This window comes from Grus americana, chromosome 8 (assembly GCF_028858705.1).
Source record: "Grus americana isolate bGruAme1 chromosome 8, bGruAme1.mat, whole genome shotgun sequence".
NCBI lineage: Eukaryota > Metazoa > Chordata > Aves > Gruiformes > Gruidae > Grus > Grus americana.
Genome location: NC_072859.1, coordinates 17267828 through 17289518, shown reverse-complemented (window position 1 = coordinate 17289518; position 21691 = coordinate 17267828). Strand labels below are relative to the sequence as shown.

The 21691-nt window shown below is 36.2% G+C and overlaps 1 protein-coding gene across 8 annotated transcripts in view; it reads left to right on the top strand.

Annotated features, from left to right (window-relative positions):
- Positions 1-21691, top strand: part of FNBP1L (formin binding protein 1 like) — a 61652-nt gene that overhangs the window by 21546 nt on the left and 18415 nt on the right. For all 8 annotated transcript variants that reach the window (XM_054833801.1, XM_054833800.1, XM_054833805.1 and 5 more), the window contains 4 exons: positions 11352-11467; positions 19005-19058; positions 20569-20716; positions 21121-21183. In XM_054833801.1, the coding sequence (XP_054689776.1) occupies positions 11352-11467; positions 19005-19058; positions 20569-20716; positions 21121-21183 (381 nt within the window). The remainder of the gene's footprint in view (positions 1-11351; positions 11468-19004; positions 19059-20568; positions 20717-21120; positions 21184-21691) is intronic.

The window sequence follows — 21691 nt, the reverse complement described above, 5'->3', positions numbered from 1 at the left end:
GTGTTATCTTTATCTGAAATAGTTTTCCAAAGAAGATAGGAAGGCTCTAACTTACTGCTGTGTTACTTACCTGTTCAGTGTATGGATCTGATTTTATAATCAAGTTTGAGAAGTATTTACCATTTTTTGCAAGATATTAATGAAGAGGAAAAGATAGGGCTTCTGTATTTTTTCTCTTGAATGCTAAAATTCACAGGTGATACTGAAAATGGAAGTTCACCTTGGAGTAGAACTTTTTACAGAAAAATCCCCTAGTCTATTGAGTTGACAAAACCAAACAGCATACCATAAATCAGTTAACAGATGAGCCTTCCAGTTCCGTAACTGTTTACCTAACCAGTCCTCAGTGACCTCTGTCTTCTGAAGTATTGAACAGTGTCTGCTCCCGTTTAATGGGGAGAGTGCTCAGAACAGTCTGTGGCAATTAATTCTGTTAATATTTGCAGCCTTTCTTACACAACAAAAGGCTAATGATTCACTTCAATAAAATTGAAGAGCTGATCAGAGTACCCATGTATGGGTGTCTTAACTCGGAGTGGTTTAGGGGAGAAATATTTATTGACTGTGTATAGCACAGTTGTATCTTTTGAATACCTGTAGAAACAAATGTAAGGTATATGCCTTCATCTTAAATCTCTCTGATGGGAGCTGATAATAGCATTAGGAAACACCTTCTTATATTCCAGTTGAATTCACTGTATTACAGTGTATCTACTTTAGGAATAGTGAGAGTAGTTGAAACAGCTTATCAGAGCTATGCTAAATAAGGATATTCTGCCTGGATCTCTATGTCTGTGTTTAAAGGTAGAAGATTCATGTTTACCAGAAGATCCAATGCGTATTATTTCGGTACCAAGTTCTTGTAGGTTTAGTGGGTATTTTAATTACACCTGTTGTGAGAAGTGATCTGAAAGTTAACACCAGGATATGTTTGTTTTATCCTGTGCAATAAGTTTTATGAGATTATCGTTTACTCCAATTACTATTTAGAAATAGTCCCATGAAAGACATTTTGTTTAAGGAGCGGTCGAGTTTAATATTCTAAATAACATGCATTAAATACGTATGAGGAAAGTTATAAGGGATATAGCTTGCTCTCTGTGTTAAAACAGTGAAGTTCTGCTGCTGATACTCAGTGCTTGGATTCTGTATAGATATTTTTATACTATGTTTGTCCTAATTGTCAGAATGATAAACACTATGATTCAACCCATACCAAAGACGTTTTTTTCTTTCTACTTATTCCACTGAGATAAGGCTTAAATGTGGATCTTTAAGTGTGAAACGCTCCAAATTGACTCTTTTGCATGGGATTTGTGCACCCTCCTTGTTAAACACTTTATGGTTTTTAAGTCAGTTTAAAATGGTATCCTCAGAATGGTCTACTTAATAGCTGAGTAGATAAATACAGGGAAGTGATATTTGGATGACAGGGAAGTTGACACTCTCCCTTCTTTTTCGCCTCCCCCAGCTGGCAGACAGTACTTCCTTGTTTTAAATTTGTATCGCTTGCTATGTCCTGGCTGATGGTGAGTTCAGAGCTATGATTCTGTTATAGTTCTGAACTGTAGTATAGATTCTGACTAAGTTGTATGCGAACTAATAGTTATTTTACTTATGTCACATTTCAATTCAGTATGACTTTCGCTAAATAGTGCAGTGTAAGCTGAGTTTCAAGGTAGTGCAAGTGGACATACCGTAATACAGCTTGCATGGAGTTGTGCATGTACATGTAAGGGATGGAGATATAACTTGATAAGCAATAACTGTTCTGCAAAGCAGCGGATGCAGGCTCATTGCAATAGAATGAGCAGCAAAGTTGGTGAAACTTGTTTTCTTCTGAATTTGTGATATAGGGCATCTAGGTGTTCTGTAATAATATTCCATTTGCAAAACCTTTAGCTTTCCCCTGTTGTCTTCTCTCTACCTGTCCCCTTGTCATTATACCTCCAGGGTGATAACCTCCTACTCTCAGGGAACGATTTCACTTTGTAACATTGATACCACTCCCTTCTTTTCTTGAGCACAGTGTTTTAAGTTCACTCCCATAATGCATGGAGAGGAAAAAAGCAGTGCATACTGTGCTTATTAGATGCTGTGCCAGGCTGCCCAGAGCAGGAACTTAACCCTTCTCTGAAGAAGTTGGCAGTAGGTAAGATCTCCTTCCTGTTTCTGCAAGTTTTTAGAAAACAGATCCTTTAGAATGCAAAAATAGATTATTAAGTCACATATGCAAGAACTGGGAAGTGTCAGGGCTGCTTGCTCGTTTGGTCTCCTGTGGATGCATTTTTGATAATAATGTGAAAGTATCTATAATTTGTAGAGAGGTTTTTAAAATTATCAATAATTTCACCAATGGATTGCTTAGTCATACACTAAAATACCTTGTACACTGAGTGTCAAAACATGTAATCATCTTTTCTAACTGAAGAAGGAAATTATTCTTTACACAATTTTTCAAAAATAAAAATCTTGCAGCATTTTTTTCCCAGCCAGATACTTCTTGCAGATTTTCTGTAGGCTAACGTTAGTAATGCAGTAAATGTGCTGGGTTTGTACTGAACTTCTGCTTCGTCTGAGGCCTTGTGTGGCTATTAGTTGTACAGCGAATTCAGCATTCTGCTGCTTCATTGATGTATAGCCCCACTGCTTTATGCTGTGTGTTATTCCAGTGTTGCTCTAAAGATGGGATTTTCTCCAGGTATTTCTTACCACGAGCAACAGCATCTCTAAGCATTGTACAAACAGTAATACTTTTTTACTGTGATGCATCATATCACACTTAACTTCATTGATGGTTAAACTCGAAGTCTTCCTGGCTCCTTTTGCAAGTGACATAACTAGGACTAAAATCTACTTATGCTTCATGCTGTTCATTAACAGCATTTGACCACTCCCAGAAGACTAAGTGCCTGCTTTCTGGCTTGGCTATGGTGAAAATAAGATTTCTTGGTGTTTCGGGGAATGGACATATAATTATGTCCTTTGTATATACAAGGCAAACGTAGTGCTATCCCTGTGTTAGTGGCAACTATTTTAATCCAATAATGCTTGTAAACATATTTAGATGATCTGTAATCTGCTGTTGTTTTGGACAGAGCTGTTTGAAAATGATCTGATCTGTGTTAAAATAGGAATTAAGCTTAAAGTAGATCTAAGTGGAGAATCAGTGTTTGAGAATTAAGCTTTAGTCCAAATGCAAATAAGACTCAAGTATTTTAAAGATCTTTATAAAGAGCATACGCCAAAAAATCTGGTTAATTCTTAAAAATCAGAAGTTGTTTATTTAAACAAATTTCCTCCCAATTAAAAGTTTAATGAGATGAAGGGGCTGTTTGAAAGCTGAGTGAGTGGATTCTGATCCAGTTTTCAAAGTAGGATTTCCTGGTATATATTTTATGTATGCTTGTATTCTACAAGGAGGGGTGTATGGTTAGTGATACCTGCTTTTTATATGTGTGTGTGTGTGTGTGTGTGTGTATATTTTTCTCAAGTGGTGGTGGTAGTAAGGAAGTCCATTCTGTTTGCATGGGGTAGAGTATTTTACCTCCTTGCTAACTTGTAGGTAAAGAAGTTAAATTAAAGCTGACACGTATCCACAGTGTGAAGAGGCTGTGATGAGTAGCAGAGAGGAAGGATGCCTGTAACCATGTTCTGGCCTCTACACACTGTGTTGGTAGAATTTCCTGAGGAGGAGGAGATGGTGCATTTAGGAAACCGCACTCCCTGCAGTGAGGCAGGTGGTGAGCCTGCCATGGGAAGACAGAGCGGGAGTCCACTGTGAGAAATAGAATGCAGACCCATAGGTAAACTTGTGGTTTTCTTTACTGCAGTTTGCATCCTGATACAGTGAGGTAAATACACTGTTTCGGTTCATATGAAGGTGCCCATCTATTCATTGAAGAATCCTGGAGGTGATTTGTTAGCCTGACAAATAGGAGTGGCTGTTGAGACGTCCTCTGTGGCACCACGTTCATTCCTCTCTTGTCTTAACATTAGTGTTCAGTGTCCCAGCTGTGAACTTGTTTCAGTTTGCTTTGCTGGTAGAAAACCAAATGTGTTAAAATCTAATCCTTGGTCCAGCTGATACATTCACTGGCGTGGGTGAACTGAAGTGCACAGCTGTAATCTCTAATGCCAGCCTCTAATGTCTTTCAACTGATCTCCTGATGTCCAGATGCAGAACTTGATTCTCTTGTGGTTCTGGCTGCTCATTCCAAAAGCAATCACAAATGTTTCTGTTCCTGTTCTGTCTCTGGTAGATTTCTGCCCTTTCCTGGAAAATAAATGCATCTGTCACACCTGTGAAGTTGTCAGCTGCCAAACAAGACATCCACTCCTGCCAGACCTGACTTTCCATCAAAACTTCCCAAAGCAGTTCCTTTGCTGCTGCTCTAAGGAGATCTTTAAAGAGAAAAGCACAGACTTTGTATTTCTCTTCCTCAATTGTGGCTCTCCATTTTTAGCTTCACTTTAGAAACCTGACTTGCTGTATATGTTATCTTACAGCATGGCTAGATTTCCAGCAGTTCAGTACCACTTCTGAGTTGTTTGCTCACTTCATCATGCAAAGTTTTCTCTAATCATAGAAATTGACTTTAAAATCAAAGTTGACTGTGCTACTGCTTTTCAAGAATATATACAAAAGTTTAATAGGCAAATGGATTTTTCATACGGCCTTCATGCTGTTCCTTAGAGCAAAGTAGTCTTTCATCCAGCTAGAAGTAATTTTTTAATTCCCATTGTTTTCCTTTTGCATATTTAGCACTTCAAGTCTGCATTTCTGGAAGAGTTTCTCACTTAAATATTTTCCGACTGTGACATACAGTTTACTGTTAACACCAGTGTCTTAGTTTTTGCAAGCAAAATAGCTCCATGTCCCGAAGGTCAACTAACAAATTGTTTTCAGTTCTTTTTAGGAATTATTTTTCCTTTTCTTGTCTCCAAAAGATAGTAGATTTTCTTCATACTATCCTGCCTGTACAGTCTATACTGAACTTTTGTTTTAATATGAAATTAAAATGCAATGTACTGTTTAGTTTATGAATATGCACCTGTAACTTTTTTGGTTTTTTTTAAATCTTAATCTGAGTGCCTCTGCTTTACTTCCAGTATAGCTGGTATAGCTGTGGCTTTTGGTGTTGCTGCTCTGAACCTTCTCATTGATATTAATCGTCTAGTTTAGAAAATGCTTATCCTTTAAATTTGCTCACAGCCGCATTTTTTCCACTCTTCTAACTTTAATACATAAATTGTTTTCAGAGAGGAATGAGATACAATTTGAAGGTTAGTCTGGAAGCTACAATCCAGAACTCTCAGAAAGCAGAATAGCAAGACACTTTCTGTTTTGTTTTTGGTGTGGAAACAGCTCTTTGTTAGTTTTTAGATGTAAAACTAACAGGATGTTTAAAAAGAAATAAACTACTGTTTAGCTGGAAGCAGTTTTTGTCTGCCTGTTGGGAAGAAGCACGTTGCAGTTGCAAGAAAAAGAGAAAGACCAGAAGACCAAATTGGTAATTATGAAAACAAGCAGGAGGCAGGAAGAAAGAGAAGTGATAATTAGTTCAGACAGTAAAATAGAAGAGCCATTATATCCTAGGATAGAAAAGGAAGCAGGAATGCATAAAGATAGAGACAAAAGTAGAAAACAAAAACAATTACTCACTGAAGAGGTTTCAAAGATCAGAAAAATTGAAATGTATTCTCAGAAGTAGATTAGTGTAACATTCTCTACGTAAAATACAATTTTATAATCTAATTTGTCCTGAAGACAAGTAGGGAAAGGTGTACTATACTGGTAACTTCTCAGTAATATATTTATGTCATTATGGTTCCCATAATTTCTAATGTAGCATGTTAAGTAGTTCTTTGCACAAATATTGCAAGTTAGTTTAAAAATAAATTAATTTACCTGGAGTTATCTCATTCATGTAAAATGAATGAAAAACTTAATTCAAGACCTTGATTTTTATTTAAAAAAAAAAAGCTGCATAATGTTTCATAGAAACACTTCAGGTATTTCAGGAGAAGAGTTTGATAAAACCTTAATATGTGAAGTAGTAATTTTATAATGTTTTGTAACTTAAAATATTTTAACTTCTTGAATAGAGTTGGGTCTTTTTGTCTTCTGCAGTACTGCTGATGCAAGAAGGAAGGAATTTATGCAGAATTTAACCTAACCATTTAAATTTATTCATAGTTCAGGTTCATTTGAGAAACTCTCATGGGCTCAAGTTAAGTATACAAGAACTGCTCTGATCAATGTTGAGTTACATAATCAGCCACATTTTCTCAGTTGGATTACTGTGCACTTGCAGTTGTGTGGTTAATTTGTTGCTTTTCCTAAAGTGATAATAAAATAGAACATTTCTATCCACAAATGTACTGGGGCTTTTGTGCTGCCAAATGTTTTGGGTTTTTCCCTGAACAAGACCTGATTCCTGCTTTTCTGTGCTCTGAACGCTCTTTGTCTAATCTCATTAGGGCATAGGATGTATTTTCCTTATACTGGACAGTGTAAGTGTTAAGAATTTAGAGAGCAAAGTATGGGACTAAGCTTTTAATCTCCCACTTACCAAATCGGAATTTTGGACTGACCAAGCTATGCTGCCTGGAGAACAAAAAATTAGGAAAAAACCCTATCTTGTGCCAGTGCTTCAAAACTGCAAATAAGATCACTTGGGTAACTGCAGACTAAAATTGTGGTCAGATAAAAGTATGGAAATAACAATATAGAGTTGAGTCAAAAGAGAATAAAATGATGGTAGCATAATTAATGTGAAATGTGATGATTTAAAATAAAATGTTTTGTTAATATATTTTAAAGATAGTGTGGATTTAATTAATTGAGATAGATTGCTTAAACTTGTAAGTCAGTGTAGTTCTGTGTTTTAATATGATTCTTAAGGTTTTCAACTGTGTTGTCTGGAGATATCAAAATGGAGGTCAGTGAAGTGGGGACTGATCAGCAATTTGATATTGATGCAGTAAACTAGAGTTTATTGTAAAGGAATCATTTAGTAAAACAGATTTATTTTTTTTTTAAATACAGAATTTGATACCACAATCCTGTCTTTTAATGCAAGTAGAGATGCCTTCCAAAGATGATGAATGCCGGGAACATTAACCCTTTAAAAATCTCAGTCTGGTTTAATGCCTTTTATTTGGAACTCCCATGTAAACAGTGTCTGGACTCGCTACTGATAGCTTTAGCAAGACTAAGGATTTGGTATTTATGGTGTAATGTTCCCTCCATGCTAATCCCTGTGAAGAGATCCTTCATGTTTTTGTTTTCTTTTTGTTTTTCTTGTTTGGGGAAAAAACATGTCTGTAAGAGGGGGTAGAACAAATCTTGAGTTTAACCCAGGAAAGGCTGTTTTGTCTTTGGTGCAGATTTGATTCAGCTTGACTCCTTGCTTTGATGCTTCAGCTGCTATTATTGTAAAACTTCCTCGTATCTGCAAAAACCTGGCAAGTTTAGAACTGCATACCTGAAGTATTTGTAACATTGATCTGTGATTCCAGTAAATAATCTGGAAGTAGAATTTAGGGAGATAACGTTTCTTTGGGAATAGTCTGTATTGACCTACCACAAACTTTTTGTGAAGTGTCAGATTTGTTTGTTTATAATGTAGAGACTTTGGACTACATTGCAGCTTTTGAGTGGGCAGCTTCTTTTAGGGCCACCATCCATTAGCTGACATTAATCAGTTTAACACTGATTAATTAATTCAGCTGCAGTTTTAATAAAGTTCTTTACAAAAATTGCCTGATCAGCTGTTAAGGGGTGTGGGGAGTTACTAGACAAACAGCAATATATATTTACCTTGGAAAATTGTTGAGAACATACTTTGCTATCAAGGTAGTATATAGCCAGATATTGTAGGATGTGCTCTTTCTTTTTTTAAATTGCAATTATTTGGTCCATTTTCTCTTCTGTACAGTATTGCCTGATTTGTGCGCTTTTTTACCATTCAAGATATCGCTTGGCTTGGCTTGTATCTCAGTGCATTAATTTTATTTCCTTTGTAGCAGTGTGGAAGATTTTCTGCTTGTGTTCCTGGATGAAAAGGAAATTTTTTGTTTAATTGATAAAATTAATGCTTCTGGAGACAAGTTGAAAGGACTACGAGTAAATTTGTGACTCCCTGCTAGAAGCCTTTCTGAAAAAGCCATGCCTTTCTGCTTAGTCATTGATGTTGCCTTTATCTTTTGCTCATTTTTCTCAGTGTCATTATTGAGCAGTGTAAAGTGATTTTTGTGACTGTGGACTTTTCATTCACTGGTTTATTGTTTATAGAGAATTTGAAAAATTGTGAAGCTGATATGTTTCCTTAATAGATTTTCTCTGTTACTTGAGAGCTCTGTTCTACAGTACATACATGACTTACAGAGAACTTAAGAGACATTGTCAGTGTGTCCAATTTAATCCAAGGCGTCAATGTTTATATGAGAGTTTATTATAGTGTTTTTATTTTGAATACAAATCTAGAAATCATCTGTAGATTTTATTTTTTTAAGGCATCCACCTTAATTTAAGCCAGTTTTCAAAAAATGCTTTGGTGGTACTTGAAAGCATTAATTTTTTTATCCTTCATATTGTATGCTTCATTCTAACATAGTGCATATTATAATTGCTGACCGAAAAATGGCAGTGAACAAACTGACTTTGTGAAGCTGTCTCACTCTTCAAGAGAGTGGGAACATACTACTATTTTAATTCCAGTAAACATGGACTAATGGCCTACTAAATTAGGATTGCCATTCCTTGTCTAGGAGTTCATTAATGCATCCATGAGTAGTTTCATAGATGTCGATAATGGTGGAGGAGCTGGACTAATGTAAAGGTCTGCAGAATGGTGAGCATAGCTAATGGGTTTTAATTTTTTTCTTACATGGGATTTACTCCATTCAGGTTGTTCTGTGTGTCTTCTATGCAAGCTCCTCATATAGGGAGGGAACAAATTCTTTCTTCCCTTGAGGGGCTATGGGGTAGTCCTACAAAGATGTCTTTGCACAGAGCATGCTGTTTCTAGAATCAGTTGAAGAAGAATAATTGAGGAAAGGAAGAGTTTTTGGCACTCGGTCAGTACCAGTTTTTGATACTTGGACTAGTAAAGTGTGAGGGGAGAATAGCATGTCAAATGTACTCAAATTTTGCCATTCCAATTTCATATTAGTAGCAGAGAATTAATTTTGACCAGTAGAGTCCTTTTTTGTTTGAACAAAATATTTGGAAAGCCATCCTCTCTGGTTACATGTTCGGAAACATAAGTAATGTGGTGTTCCATAATGCTAATGAGAGCTTTGTGGACGAAAGAGCCTAAGTAGGACAGCAAGGCTTTGTTCTGCTGTACACTGGAGAAAGTCAGTTCTTCTTAATGGTATTGGATGTTGGCTCCATGCCAAAAGCACCTTTTGGAAACTTCTTCTGGGTGCCAGGTTAATGTTGTCAGAGTAATAACAAAAATGAGTGGAATATAAAAAAGACGGGCTTCTTGAGATTGATGTATTTTTATGGATATATGCAACAGTGGTTTGACACTACACTTTGGTAACCGTCTCCCTCTTCCACACACAAACAATGCACATGCAGCTTTTCTAAAAACAATAGCAGGAATGTGACTTTATTTGACAGAAGATATTTAGTGTGGAAATGTCCAGTTGGTATAAAGTGGGCACATCAGAACAATATGAGATACAGGCCGTGGTTTCCCAAATATATGTAAATCTTGTCTTTAGTCCCTCTACTGTCTCTTGGCTGTTATATGGATCTCTGATGAAACACACGAGGGAAAGTGGTTGTATATTTGGTGGAGAGTGATGCAGAGGTAGGAGCGTGTGGCTGGTAGTGGAACCAGATGGGTGCTTCTGGTTGGCAGTACTTATGCCATTGGATTGAAGCGTGCAAGGCGCTAATGCCATGGTTGTTAGTCCATGGTGTAGGATATTAAGAGCCGCAAGGCAAGATTTGAGAGCAACCTTAAACGTGTTACGTTCTTTTTTATTATTCTCATTGGTTGTATATAGTTGTGTTGTCTTGGTTTCTGTTTTAGTGAATACGTTTTCCTTGAATCGTAAGCCCTGTGACATGGCATTTTTTGATTTAACTTCAGATCATCCTACTGTGTGTTGAAATTGAACTTAAATTGCTAATACTAAAGGTCGACATAATTCATTAGATTCAGGCAAGTTACTGAATCTGCAAGACACAACACCCCTCACAATTTTTTGTGTAAGTTAAATAAACTTTGCCTTTCAGTGCTTTCTTACAAACTTGGATGTTGCAGTTCCTTGTCTTTTTGGATTACTAAGTAACTGTTAAGAAAAAATTACTGTAAATGCTGTCGTAAGCTGAAAATCCTCAAATTTTCCCATGTGGCAGATTTTTTAGCATAAAATGCAAAGATATGCTAGAATAAAAATATTGGCTAGGCTATATTTTGTACCTTTATTCATTCCTGCCTAATTCCTAAACCCCATATTTCCATTTGTTTTTTGAATTTTCGACTTGTCCTAATTAGTGTGTCCTCCACCTGTTGATCAGTACAGTATCCAGTGAAAGATTGGTTTTGAAGATTATTTAATGTATTAAGAATCCCCCAACTTTTTTTTGGAAGCATGGGGGTTTTTTGACTGTTTCTCTTTGTTTTGTGCCTTTGCTGTGCTATAACTTTCTTAATGGCTAAGGACATGTTTGCTTTCTTTGGAATCTCTTGCTAGACTGATTGTGAACTCTGTATATAGATTGGCTTTAATAAAGGTTTTTCATATGCAGACTACACCCAACTTAGTCATGCAGCTGTAATTTATCTTATTTTTATTTCAACGGGTAGTCATAAGAGTGGAAGTAATTTTTTGTATCCAATGAAATTACAACTTCTTGTATTTTAACACTGCCAAACACATCTCTCTCGTTGAACAGTCACTTACTTACCTAACACTGATCTCTGGTTGTCTTCATTATCTTGGTGGAAAAGATCCACTTTTGAACTACAGGATTTTTAGGGGAAAAAAATACACATTTGCATTGTGAAAATGATCAAAGGCTTGCTTAAAATGCAAGTATTTAGAGCTGGTTTTACTGAAAGAGGTAGATCTGTGCGTGCATGTACAGCTTACTGTTCTGGTATATGGCTGGTGGGGGGTGGGGAAGGGGTGTGGGGGATATGTGTGGGTGTGTGTATACACCCCCCCCACACACACACCTGACATTTATAACTTGAGTAACTTGTATCCAACTAGCAAGCATTCTCTCACAGCACAACTCATAGATAAATTACATGTCCTTTCTGGTGTTGCTGTGATTCTTACCTAATTCTGGGTATTTTTGTTTCCTTTTGTTTTTAAAGGATCAGTTTGATAACTTGGACAAGCATACACAGTGGGGCATTGACTTCTTGGAGAAATATGCAAAATTTGTAAAAGAAAGGATAGAAATTGAGCAAAACTATGCAAAACAACTAAGGTAAGGATTTTTTCTTTTTAAAGGAATTGTAACAGTTACTTAAAATCACTGTGTCAGATGATGGGCAAGTATGTAATGTTGTGATTAATAACCATGTTTCATTTACAGAACAAATTGGATCACTGGTTCTTTTTATTACAGACAAGTTGTTCTTTACCAGTGCAAACCAGAAAATTATCTTTGAGTGTGCACTTACTTGCTTATTTGTTTTTGCCACCTTCCATCCATTTCTTTCCACCCACCCTTTAAATCTTTGAACTAAAAAGACTTCAATTTTGTGATTGAAAACGAAGCAAAGCCATAGTAATATTTTTCCACTATCAGCACGTCTGTTGCAAAGTGCATTACCCTTATCTACATTTTTGTGTGTTCAATGAGCTTCAAGCCTCTGCTACTAATTAATTTCTCGTGTTGAATTGGCAAGAGCTATGCTACATTGCGTTAAGAAATCTGATTGAAATCATTGAGTAGACCTTGAGAAACTAGCAGATCTTCTTGTCCTCAAAGCGCGCCCTTTCCATAGCTGGTCTTGTCCCTTTGGGTGAGACTGTAACCCAGCCACCCTTTGTCTTACCTCTCCAGTTTACTTTTTGTTGGTGCCAAGTGAAACATCTTTTAGGTCCAATAGGAATTTCCCCACAGGAATCGTAACAAGAATCATGCAAAAAGAGTAGCAGCAATGACATGGTAGAGAAGCACATTCTTCAGAATAAAGCAGGATTGATTTTTGCCAAAAGGTACACACCTTGTGTTCTTGAAGAACAAGATTTAATATAAGACACTCCTGTGAACTTGGCCTTCGCCATAATCTTTGCTGTCTTGAATTCTTTTGCGGATTCAGCTGAAGCTGCTGCCTAACCCTTGTCAGACTGAAACTAATAGCAGCTTCTCCCCTGTGGTGTCTTCCATAGTCTCATCATTGGCAAACCAGATTGTCACCAGATACAGAGCTGAGGAATCCTTCTCATAAATGCAGTAATGAGGTTCACAGCTGAGGGTGCGGTTGTTCTCTGTCTAGGCTGCTCATTTCCTTTTTGATTTCTTTATCAGTTTCTTTGATCCAGTTGTGTATATTCATCTAACAAATACTCCATTACTTTACTGAAGGAATTTTTTTCTTAAAAGGAAGGAAATAAATACCACTTTTCCAAAGCTGGCATAGAAGAACTTCAGGAGGTAAAGGAAAGTTTGAAGCATGCACAGCACCAGTTCACAGCCCAGTTTTGATTTGTTTTCAGTTGTCTGTTTAAAAATGGAAATGTGTTTTATTTGCACGGATCTATCCAGATCTTTTCCTTAAATAGTATGAACAAATGCCATTTTGCTTAATTATATTTAAAGGTTCATTCCACAGCTGACAAGATGAGACATCACATTATTACTTCAGCATTTGGCTAAAAGTAGGAAATCTCTGTTCAGCGTTTTACTCTTTTGGGTAAAACTACTGATTTTCCTCAGAGTCTTTCAAAAATGAAAGAGTTATGTCGAGTACCCCTCCTGTCAGATGACTGAACTGACTGTCCATGTGCAGTAAGTATGACAGTTTTGGGAAGCACAGGTCTTGCTGCACATGTGTTGTACAGTGCATGCCTGCATTTCCTGCCTGCAGCCATCGGGGGTCTGGACGACAACACACACGAGAGGGTGACTGATTTTCTGCCAGTAGACCAGTTCGTGAAGCTACTCTTCAGTATTCTTGCCTGTGTATTCCTTGGGGGAGAATTGACTGTTCGTAGTGAACTGTCTTGTGATAACAACTTGATTTTTACCATCATTGTTCTTGAGAACACTCACTGGTTTTAACCATGTGAAAACAGTCATGAGGCCCCAGAGGAGATTGAGATCAAGCAAAATTTTCACCTCCAGAAGAGTTAGCCATCCTGCAGCTTGTTCCTGAGAAGTTCTGAGAGAGATCATCTTGGGGATAGACTATGGTTCTGGTGAATTTTAATGCTGGCAGCATATGGCCTGTGAGATCGATACTAATATCCCTGATAGAAAATTCTAGTTTATGATAGTTTTTTTCCTTTTGTAATGAAATACAATCGGAAAAATGGTGTGTTGAGAATCTCTTCATAATGAACTTTATAACTGAGATTTATTATGCCCTTGTTTAGTGGATGTATAAACAATATGATGAGCGGTCACCTCTTGGTAGTTCTGTGGTGCTCTCAGTGCTTGGATGGGAGACCAAAAGAAAAAAAGTTTAATGAGGAAGATAATGCTAGTGACGTATGGTGGAATTTTTTTTCTGTCTTGGTTTCAGTGTGGGCCATGAACATTCTGTTGAGATTGTTGATGGATCTTATTCTCATAGGCTTAAACCCAAGGATGAAAACTTGAGTGAATTTTTCATAACAGTTTTCACAAATTAGAGTCTGTGTCCTGGCAGAAATTCATATTCACTTTGTGTATACTCTCGCATTTTGATAATATTTTTTTTGTGTACTGTCACAACTTAGTGATGAGACTTTCCCAGGTGCAACAGCTGTTCTGAGTCTTCTAGGTGACAAGTGATGCATGTATAGCAAGCATATGAGGAACTGTTTGAATGAACTCACTATATTCTTACTGTATGCAGTTACTGCAGTTCATGGTCGCTGAGTAATTCCAGAAATGATAACTCGTGAGAATCCTGTCTAAATGCTGTTTTTAGGTTGCAAGTCATTCCTTCCTATTCTTCTGTGATAGGCAGTTCTTGATACTGAGAAAAAGTGTAAGAAAAATTGAAACCATTGAGAAATCCTCGAATGTCTACAGAGGAAAAAAAAATCTCTAGAGAGCTTGTCTTGTCTTTGTCTGCAATATATTTTGTTCTGGAAAAAACCAACCAACTATAATCTCTTTTTTTTTTTTGAGCTAACTTAAAGGAAAAATCTTAAGTTTTGTGTAGCTTAGGTGTCAACTAACATATTGTGGTACCCCAAGGATTGTGAAGGTTATTATAGGCTGTTACTGAGTTACAGGGATGTGAATCAGGACAAACATATTGCAATATGCATTGTAGATGAACAGATTTCATTTTAATTATGTGACTGTTTAATTTGTTCTTATTTGACAATGGGAAAATGATTTAGTATGTGCCAAATTACTGGGCTCTTGGCTGAATTTTGTAATTCTCAGATGCTGTTTTTGATCAGCATTGTTGCTTAAAAGGGGCGAGGTGAAGGTCTGTTTTGTTTGCTTCCACATCATCACACACAAAATAGTTCTGGAGGTTCACTCCCTTTTCATTCTGTCTGAGGCATTATGACACTTGAGAAGACGGAGGAGTTCCACTTCCTGTGATGTCAGGCAGTAATACAAGTTATACCTGCAGTTACAGATGAAACTACCGTGCAGAATAAGATTTCTGAATTTGGTCAACTTCTCTATTGTCAGTTTAAAGAAAACAGCGATGATTGTTCTTGAAGTATTTGTTTCCCTTTAAAATTGTATGTTATGATCTCTGGAGATGTCTAGTTAATCTGAGCAAATTTATTTTTCATGTTCCTTCTGCATACTATTGTGTATAAGTGGGTTTTTTTCTAAATACAATATTAATGTATGCATATGTCTAGTCAAGTTCAAACATAGGTACCACATTTGTACATGCAGAATCTTGGAAATGTTCTTTAAAATGGGTGTAAGCTCAAATGTGAAGTTGGGGACACAAATTATCAATCACCATATGTCTCAAATCTCTCTTCCTTTGATTGCAGCTGAGAATTTACGCTGTTCATTATTGTTCAAATATGGATGTGCAAGCCAAAACATATGCATTCTTAATGGTTCCAAGGATATGCAGCTCTGTAAACTCAAATTTCATGTTACAATTTTTTAAGATTCATCACTTCAGTTAAAACTTTTTCTGGTGACACATGACTAAATATAGTTTATTGTGATTGTTTTCACCCAGTGCATAATATTGATATGCAATCACTGAAGCCATCAGAACCCTATGGAAATTATTACTTTATTTATAGATATGAAATGCCTTTAAGTACTTACTGCATTATTTTTTTTAGTAACTTAGGAAAGCAGACTTCAAAGTTTGTTCTCAGGCTTGTTTGTAATATGATGTAGACACTGTAGAGGTTTAGTATAAGCAGATGCCACAGTACCTGAGCTGCTACCTTAATACAAATTCTACCATATTGATGATGCTGCTCCTGTTCTTTACATTCTATATTAATTGACTGAAGAAAACTTAGTTTTGAGTTGATAAACACGTTTTTTGTACAAATGTCTGTAAAATTTTATGTACATGACTATAAATAATTTAAATTTAGTAACTAGCGTGCTTTTTGAAACTTCTGGCTACGTGACTGAGATAATTCTCTTAAAAATCACTGATATAGTCCAAGCTGCTATCTCACTGGTGTTGACCTGAGACCAATTTATACTGAGAAGAGAGGCTGATAAAATTACAAGAGCAGCACAATTGGATGTGGTGAGTCCTGTATGAAATCTACTTCCAGATGGCTGTAAGACAGCGTGTGGTAGAAGAAGAAGTCTAAATTGTACTTCCAGAGAGGATTAAAGTGTCATCAACCTACACTTTTCTAAGGAAGTATAGAGCAATTTATCCCATAGATTTGGTTCAGTTCTGATGGTCTGCAATTACTTCTGCAGTTTTCTTCTAAACTAGTCCAAGATCCATATTTGGATCCTGAGGATTAGATACGTTTAGATAAAAACGTTAAAGAACGTTATGCCCCCTTAAAGTGTCAGCTGGCTCCTCTTTGAAATAATGCTTCGCTCTTCAGATCCACGCTCATACTAGCTCCTTGCCAACCTGCATTTTTTCAAAGACTTAAATCTAATTTCTCTGGGGTTTTTTTGAAGTGTTGGTGTTCACTTCTTGGAAAAGCCATTTATGCTTCATTGTTCACATGAACACTGGCTTTCTCTTTGAATTTTAATTTTTGCATTTGCTCGTCATTTCATATTTATAGCCTGATTATCATACCTTGTGCTGTTATTGAACCTTAAATCCTGATCACACAGGGTCTCAAAAGGTAGACAAGATTGACTAGTGAACCTGACTTCTGTTAGGAGAAAGGATTATATAATATTTTTGTCTTCCTAGAACTAGTAAACAATTGCATTAAAAAAATGAAACCAGAACAGAGATCAGCATGCTAGTAAATAATCTACATTTGTGACCCTTCTCTCCTGCCACTTTCAATTGTATGGTTTTTAGCAAGTGGTTTGTTTTCGCATTTTTAACAGCTTTGAAAATCTTCCCTTGAAAATGCTCGTGTGTGGTTGATTAGCTACAGCAGTGTATACTTATTATTCATTTCACTTTATGAATAATAATAAGGTGAATTTTAGGAGTTTCCCATTCATTAATAAGCCCTGAGGAGCAAAGCAGAAATGTAAGAAAAATGAAACATGGAAAAGTTACTTAGCAAAGAAAACTGTTCTTTTTTTGGGGGGTGGGTTATGCACTTTCCGATCAAAATGTTTGTGTTTAATCCCTACCGGTGTTACAACAGGCCGTGGATTCTGGTGATAGCAAAGGGAGAGTCTTGTTTTAACTTCAGTGAGAAAGTTCTTGTAAAATTTGTAGATACTTTTTTGAAAGTCAGTGTTTATTCTGTTTCTTAGTACATATAAAAGGACTTGACTATCTTACGGTTGTTCTTGTTTTATACTTAATTTCTTCTTTGGGTGGATGTGTAAAATAGCTTAATTACAAAATATCATTGCTTTACACAAAACAGAAGTTTGAATGAAGCCTATTTCATACCAGTTACAAAGCAGAAGCGTTCTTTCATAATCCAGGTCCACCTCAAGAACACAAGTCTTCCCTGCTGAGCTCAAGGCAAACACCCTGTCTCTTGAACAAAATGATTCAGTTGTGTGCACTTGTTTGTTGTGTGGGTTTTTTGTTCTTAAATGGAAAGTATGATTATTTAGAGATGTACAGGGGAAAAATTGCCAGCATTGTGTTCCTTCTATTTGTGGGTTGTAAAGCAAATAATTGATATGCATTGTTTTCTGCTGAGATATTAATTCACACTTAAAATTATTACTTCAATAGTGTAAATGAGAGATACCATAACAGTCAATCTGGTCCACAGATTAGATGTTACTAGCGAGATTTCGATGAAGTGGTTCTAATGTTTGGAAAACATGAGAATTTTTGTGAGAGTGGACATTGCTGTTTAACTACTGGTCTATTTAATTTGAGTAGTAGATCTCTCTTTAAATATTGTTTGCTGCTTTTAAAACTACACAGCAACTGAGATGTTTCACTTCTTTGCACAAAGGTTGAGGATAAGCAATCTGAGAAAAATCCTACGTCTTACTGTTTTTCTTTTGTACAAAGAAGGATTCTTTATTTGCTGTAAAATGACAAAGTCTCACATGGAAAGGAAAAGAACTATAGTAGAGTTATAATTTCAATTTTTCTGTTCCATGGGAAAAAATGACAATTTTGAAAATAGGTAGAATAAAAAATGCAATCAATTGAAGGTATAAACATCCAGCTACTAAAAATGAGAAGGAAATTCTGGAATTTTTTTTTCAAGACTGACAATATGTATCCTTTTGAATTTCAAGAATTTTAAAAGACCTCATTGCTGTCAGAAAAACAATATTGTAAGTCAAGGCAGAATACTGTCCTGTAAAATGTGCATACTCAGAAGTTTAAAGCAACGCTTGATGTACAGGAAGATAAGAATTTCAAGAATCACTAGACATTCTCTCCTCTTATCCCTCCTGTCTGTAAAATTGTGTGGCTTCATTTCATGTTCATCACAGGGTTTGGGATATTTGTAGCAATATATGTAACTGCAAATATTTTGTGGTTGGTTGTGTAAGCAGTGTATGCCTGTGTTGTTTGTGCTTTAGGGTAGAGTAGATGATGTGGTTTGTATGTTTCTTAAGGTGCTGTTTCTGCATTGTGTGATAAGCAGATGAGTTCATAGCAGTGTTCTCAGAAATTGGACTGTGATACTGTGTAAAGTGCTGGTCCCATGGATTGTCTTTTAGAGATTTTCTTGGTTTCTAAAAACCTGATATTTACAACACTGGTGGTAGGGCAAAATGTAACATCTTTTCCTGAAAAGAGATGTTGCCTCTTCTGTTCTGGAAATATCCTTATTGAAGATTTGGAGATACTGTGGTTAAAACCTTCAACCTGAATGTACACTCAAAGCTTAATTGAGGCATGAGTATAGCATACAGTGTGCGCTATCTATATCTTCCACAGTGATCATACATTTGCTTTTTTCTTGTCTGCTAGCTGCTTTTGCATGTGTGAAAAGGATGTTAAATAAAGAACTCATTATTTTATGTCTAGTCATTGTGCAATAGAGGTTTTAAAATGCCTACATTGTTCTAGGTCAAAGGGACTTAAAACATTGAAAATGCCACAGATTTCTGCCGTATATTATCCAAAGGACCCTTATAAGATGACAGAGGGAATAGATTTGTTCCTGAAGTCATTAAAAAGAAGTAATTTGTTCGTGGAGTTCTCTGTGTATGTCTTCTCTTCTAAAAAGAGACTCTAAAATAGCATCTTTTTTTCATTCTTCCTTAATAGGAATCTGGTTAAGAAGTACTGTCCTAAACGTTCACCCAAAGATGAGGAACCCAGGTAAAAATGTGCATTTCAAGTTCTATGTATAAGAAATAAGGACTACAGTATACTCTGTCCTTTTATGGATTTTTTTTTTTTTTAAGATAAAGTATTTAATTGGCTAAGACAAACAAAAGAATTCTGCTTGGCTTCTTATAGGTCTGCTGTAATTCTTAAGCATGAAACCTGAGTTTACTTCTGTTAGTATTTTAAAGGAGTAACCATGGCAGGTTGTACTTGCTCCATTCCAAGTTAATCTTTAGCTAGCTGAAAGTTTGAAAGCAGAAGTTTAGTATGCTATGTACAGTCTAGTATTTTTTTTTTTTATAGAAAAGCAATTATGTGTCCTTAGGCTGTGGTTTTTTGCTTAGTTTAGTAGAGTTTTTCAGTGCATTTGTATGGCAATACAAACTTAGCTATACTTTTGCGTACAGTCAAGTCAGTATACAAATTTGTCATGTTTTTGGCAAGAAGAGCTCTTAAACTGCTGACTTGCTTTGACTCTGGAGGCAAAATAAGTGAATGTCTAACTGTGAAGGAGCAATTTGTGGTAAACAACTGTATGATTATTTATCAGAGAGGTGCTTGTTTTGCTGTCCATGTCCATAGCCATTTTTTTATTTATTTAGAAAATCACAATACTTTTTTTCTTTAGGGATAGCTCTTAGGAAGGAAGGAAAGTAGGCAAGTTTCAGATTGCAGCCAGAGTGCATGCTGTGCACAGAGTGCCTGAGAATCCACACTAGGATTTCCTGTAGCTCTTTTGACTATTTAACGATCCTGGACCACAGGGAATAGGATTTGTAGTCTAAGGTGGCATTTGAATTCGCCAGAGCCAAGCCTATGGAGATGGCAACATTCCACAGTTGAAAGAGAGAAAGATGTATATTTTAATGTGGTGCCTGTTTTTTTTTTTTTTCTTTTCTCCCTTCCACACACACTTTCTACCCTTTGCCCCTCCTCTTCCCCCCTTTTTAGTGCCAGCCATAGTGGCACCTTACTTCCAGCCAAGAGGTGGGCAGGCAAACAGGCAGCTGTCTCCAGAGCTGATAGCAAACTTGTTCTGTAGATCATCCATCGGGATGCATATGAGTGGTATGATTGGCATGTTCCACCCTCAAGACTACCAAGCACATCATCTCTACAGCAAGTTCAGCCTCCGAGCCTAGGGACGTATGTGTCTGTTCCCAAGCTCAGGCCTCTCATTTGGCAGCTTAGGAGATACCACTATACTACAGGGCTTTCCAGGTAGTATTATTCTTCTTTCTTTTCCATCCACAAAAATCCATATTCTTATAAAATGTATTTGAAGAGACATTGCAACTTATAGTACATGCTAGGCTTTATGTAGGCTTTCCCAACTTGTATTTCTACTATAATTCAATTAGCATTAAGATAAGGTTTATTGTAAAATATGTATGACTTTTTTTAATTACTCAGGAGTACAGACTATACTAAAAGAAGTCCACTTAAAAAAACTCTCTCACTTTTTGTATATGTATGTTTGTGTGTGTGTGCTTTCTGTCAGGTTTACTTCGTGTATTGCCTTTTTTAACATCCTTAATGAGCTGAATGACTATGCAGGACAACGAGAAGTAGTTGCAGAAGAAATGGGACACAGAGTGTATGGAGAATTGATGAGATATTCTCATGATCTAAAAACGGAGAGAAAAATGGTAATTTCTATATTTTGATTTGATAATAGGATATCAAAATGGATATATCTTTTAATGAATTGATGTATTTGTTTATCTAATTTAATGAATTTGGCAATAAGTAGGTTTTGTGATACATTTATAAAACATATTTAAGGTTATTCTGTATTTTTCTGCTTACTGGTTTACTACAGTTATTAAACCTAAAAATGAAGGTCCTAGGAGATGGTGCTTACTAGTAACTTTTTTGCCTGCATAATTTTCATCTGTGTTACTGTTCTTAGATGATTAGTAATGTCTTCCAAAGAGTACTGGTAACTTGTGGGAGATACTGCGTATCGTACTGTGTCAACCAGAGCAGGGACTAACTAATGGTAATAGTACTATTAAGATATGTAAATTCAACTTTTTTGTGGTGGTTTTAGCATCTTCAGGAAGGGCGAAAGGCTCAACAGTATCTGGACATGTGCTGGAAACAGATGGATAATGTGAGTTTGTGGTTTGGGTTTTTTTCCTATCAAACTTAATAACACACAGTCTGTAAATGGAACTGTTGTCATGTTGATTGCTTAGACTTTCATGTTTAGCTATATTACTGAATGTCCGAATCAGACTTAGTAAATCTAAAATACGATTCAATATATTTGTAGTTCCCTGTTTAAAAGAAATATCCTGTAAACAGCTTCTGTATATGTTTTAGTGAAGCCTTGGCTTTTATCCAGCATAAAGGAATCTGTGTTTAACACGGGTGCAGGCTTCTTTGGTTGCTTCTCTGTGGGCTACTTTTTGTTTAGAAAGTAATTAATAATGACAATTTATTTATATGAGGATGAAATCTTAAGTCACTGTATTTGACTTGAGTTTGAGGGCTTGTTACATGAGGTCTATTCAAGAATACCACTATAGACTATTATACTTTCAGAAGGTAGAATTACTTTTTAACAGAGAAATGCAGGGAGTGAATTTCTCTAGAACAGGTTATAAGCTCCTTTTCTT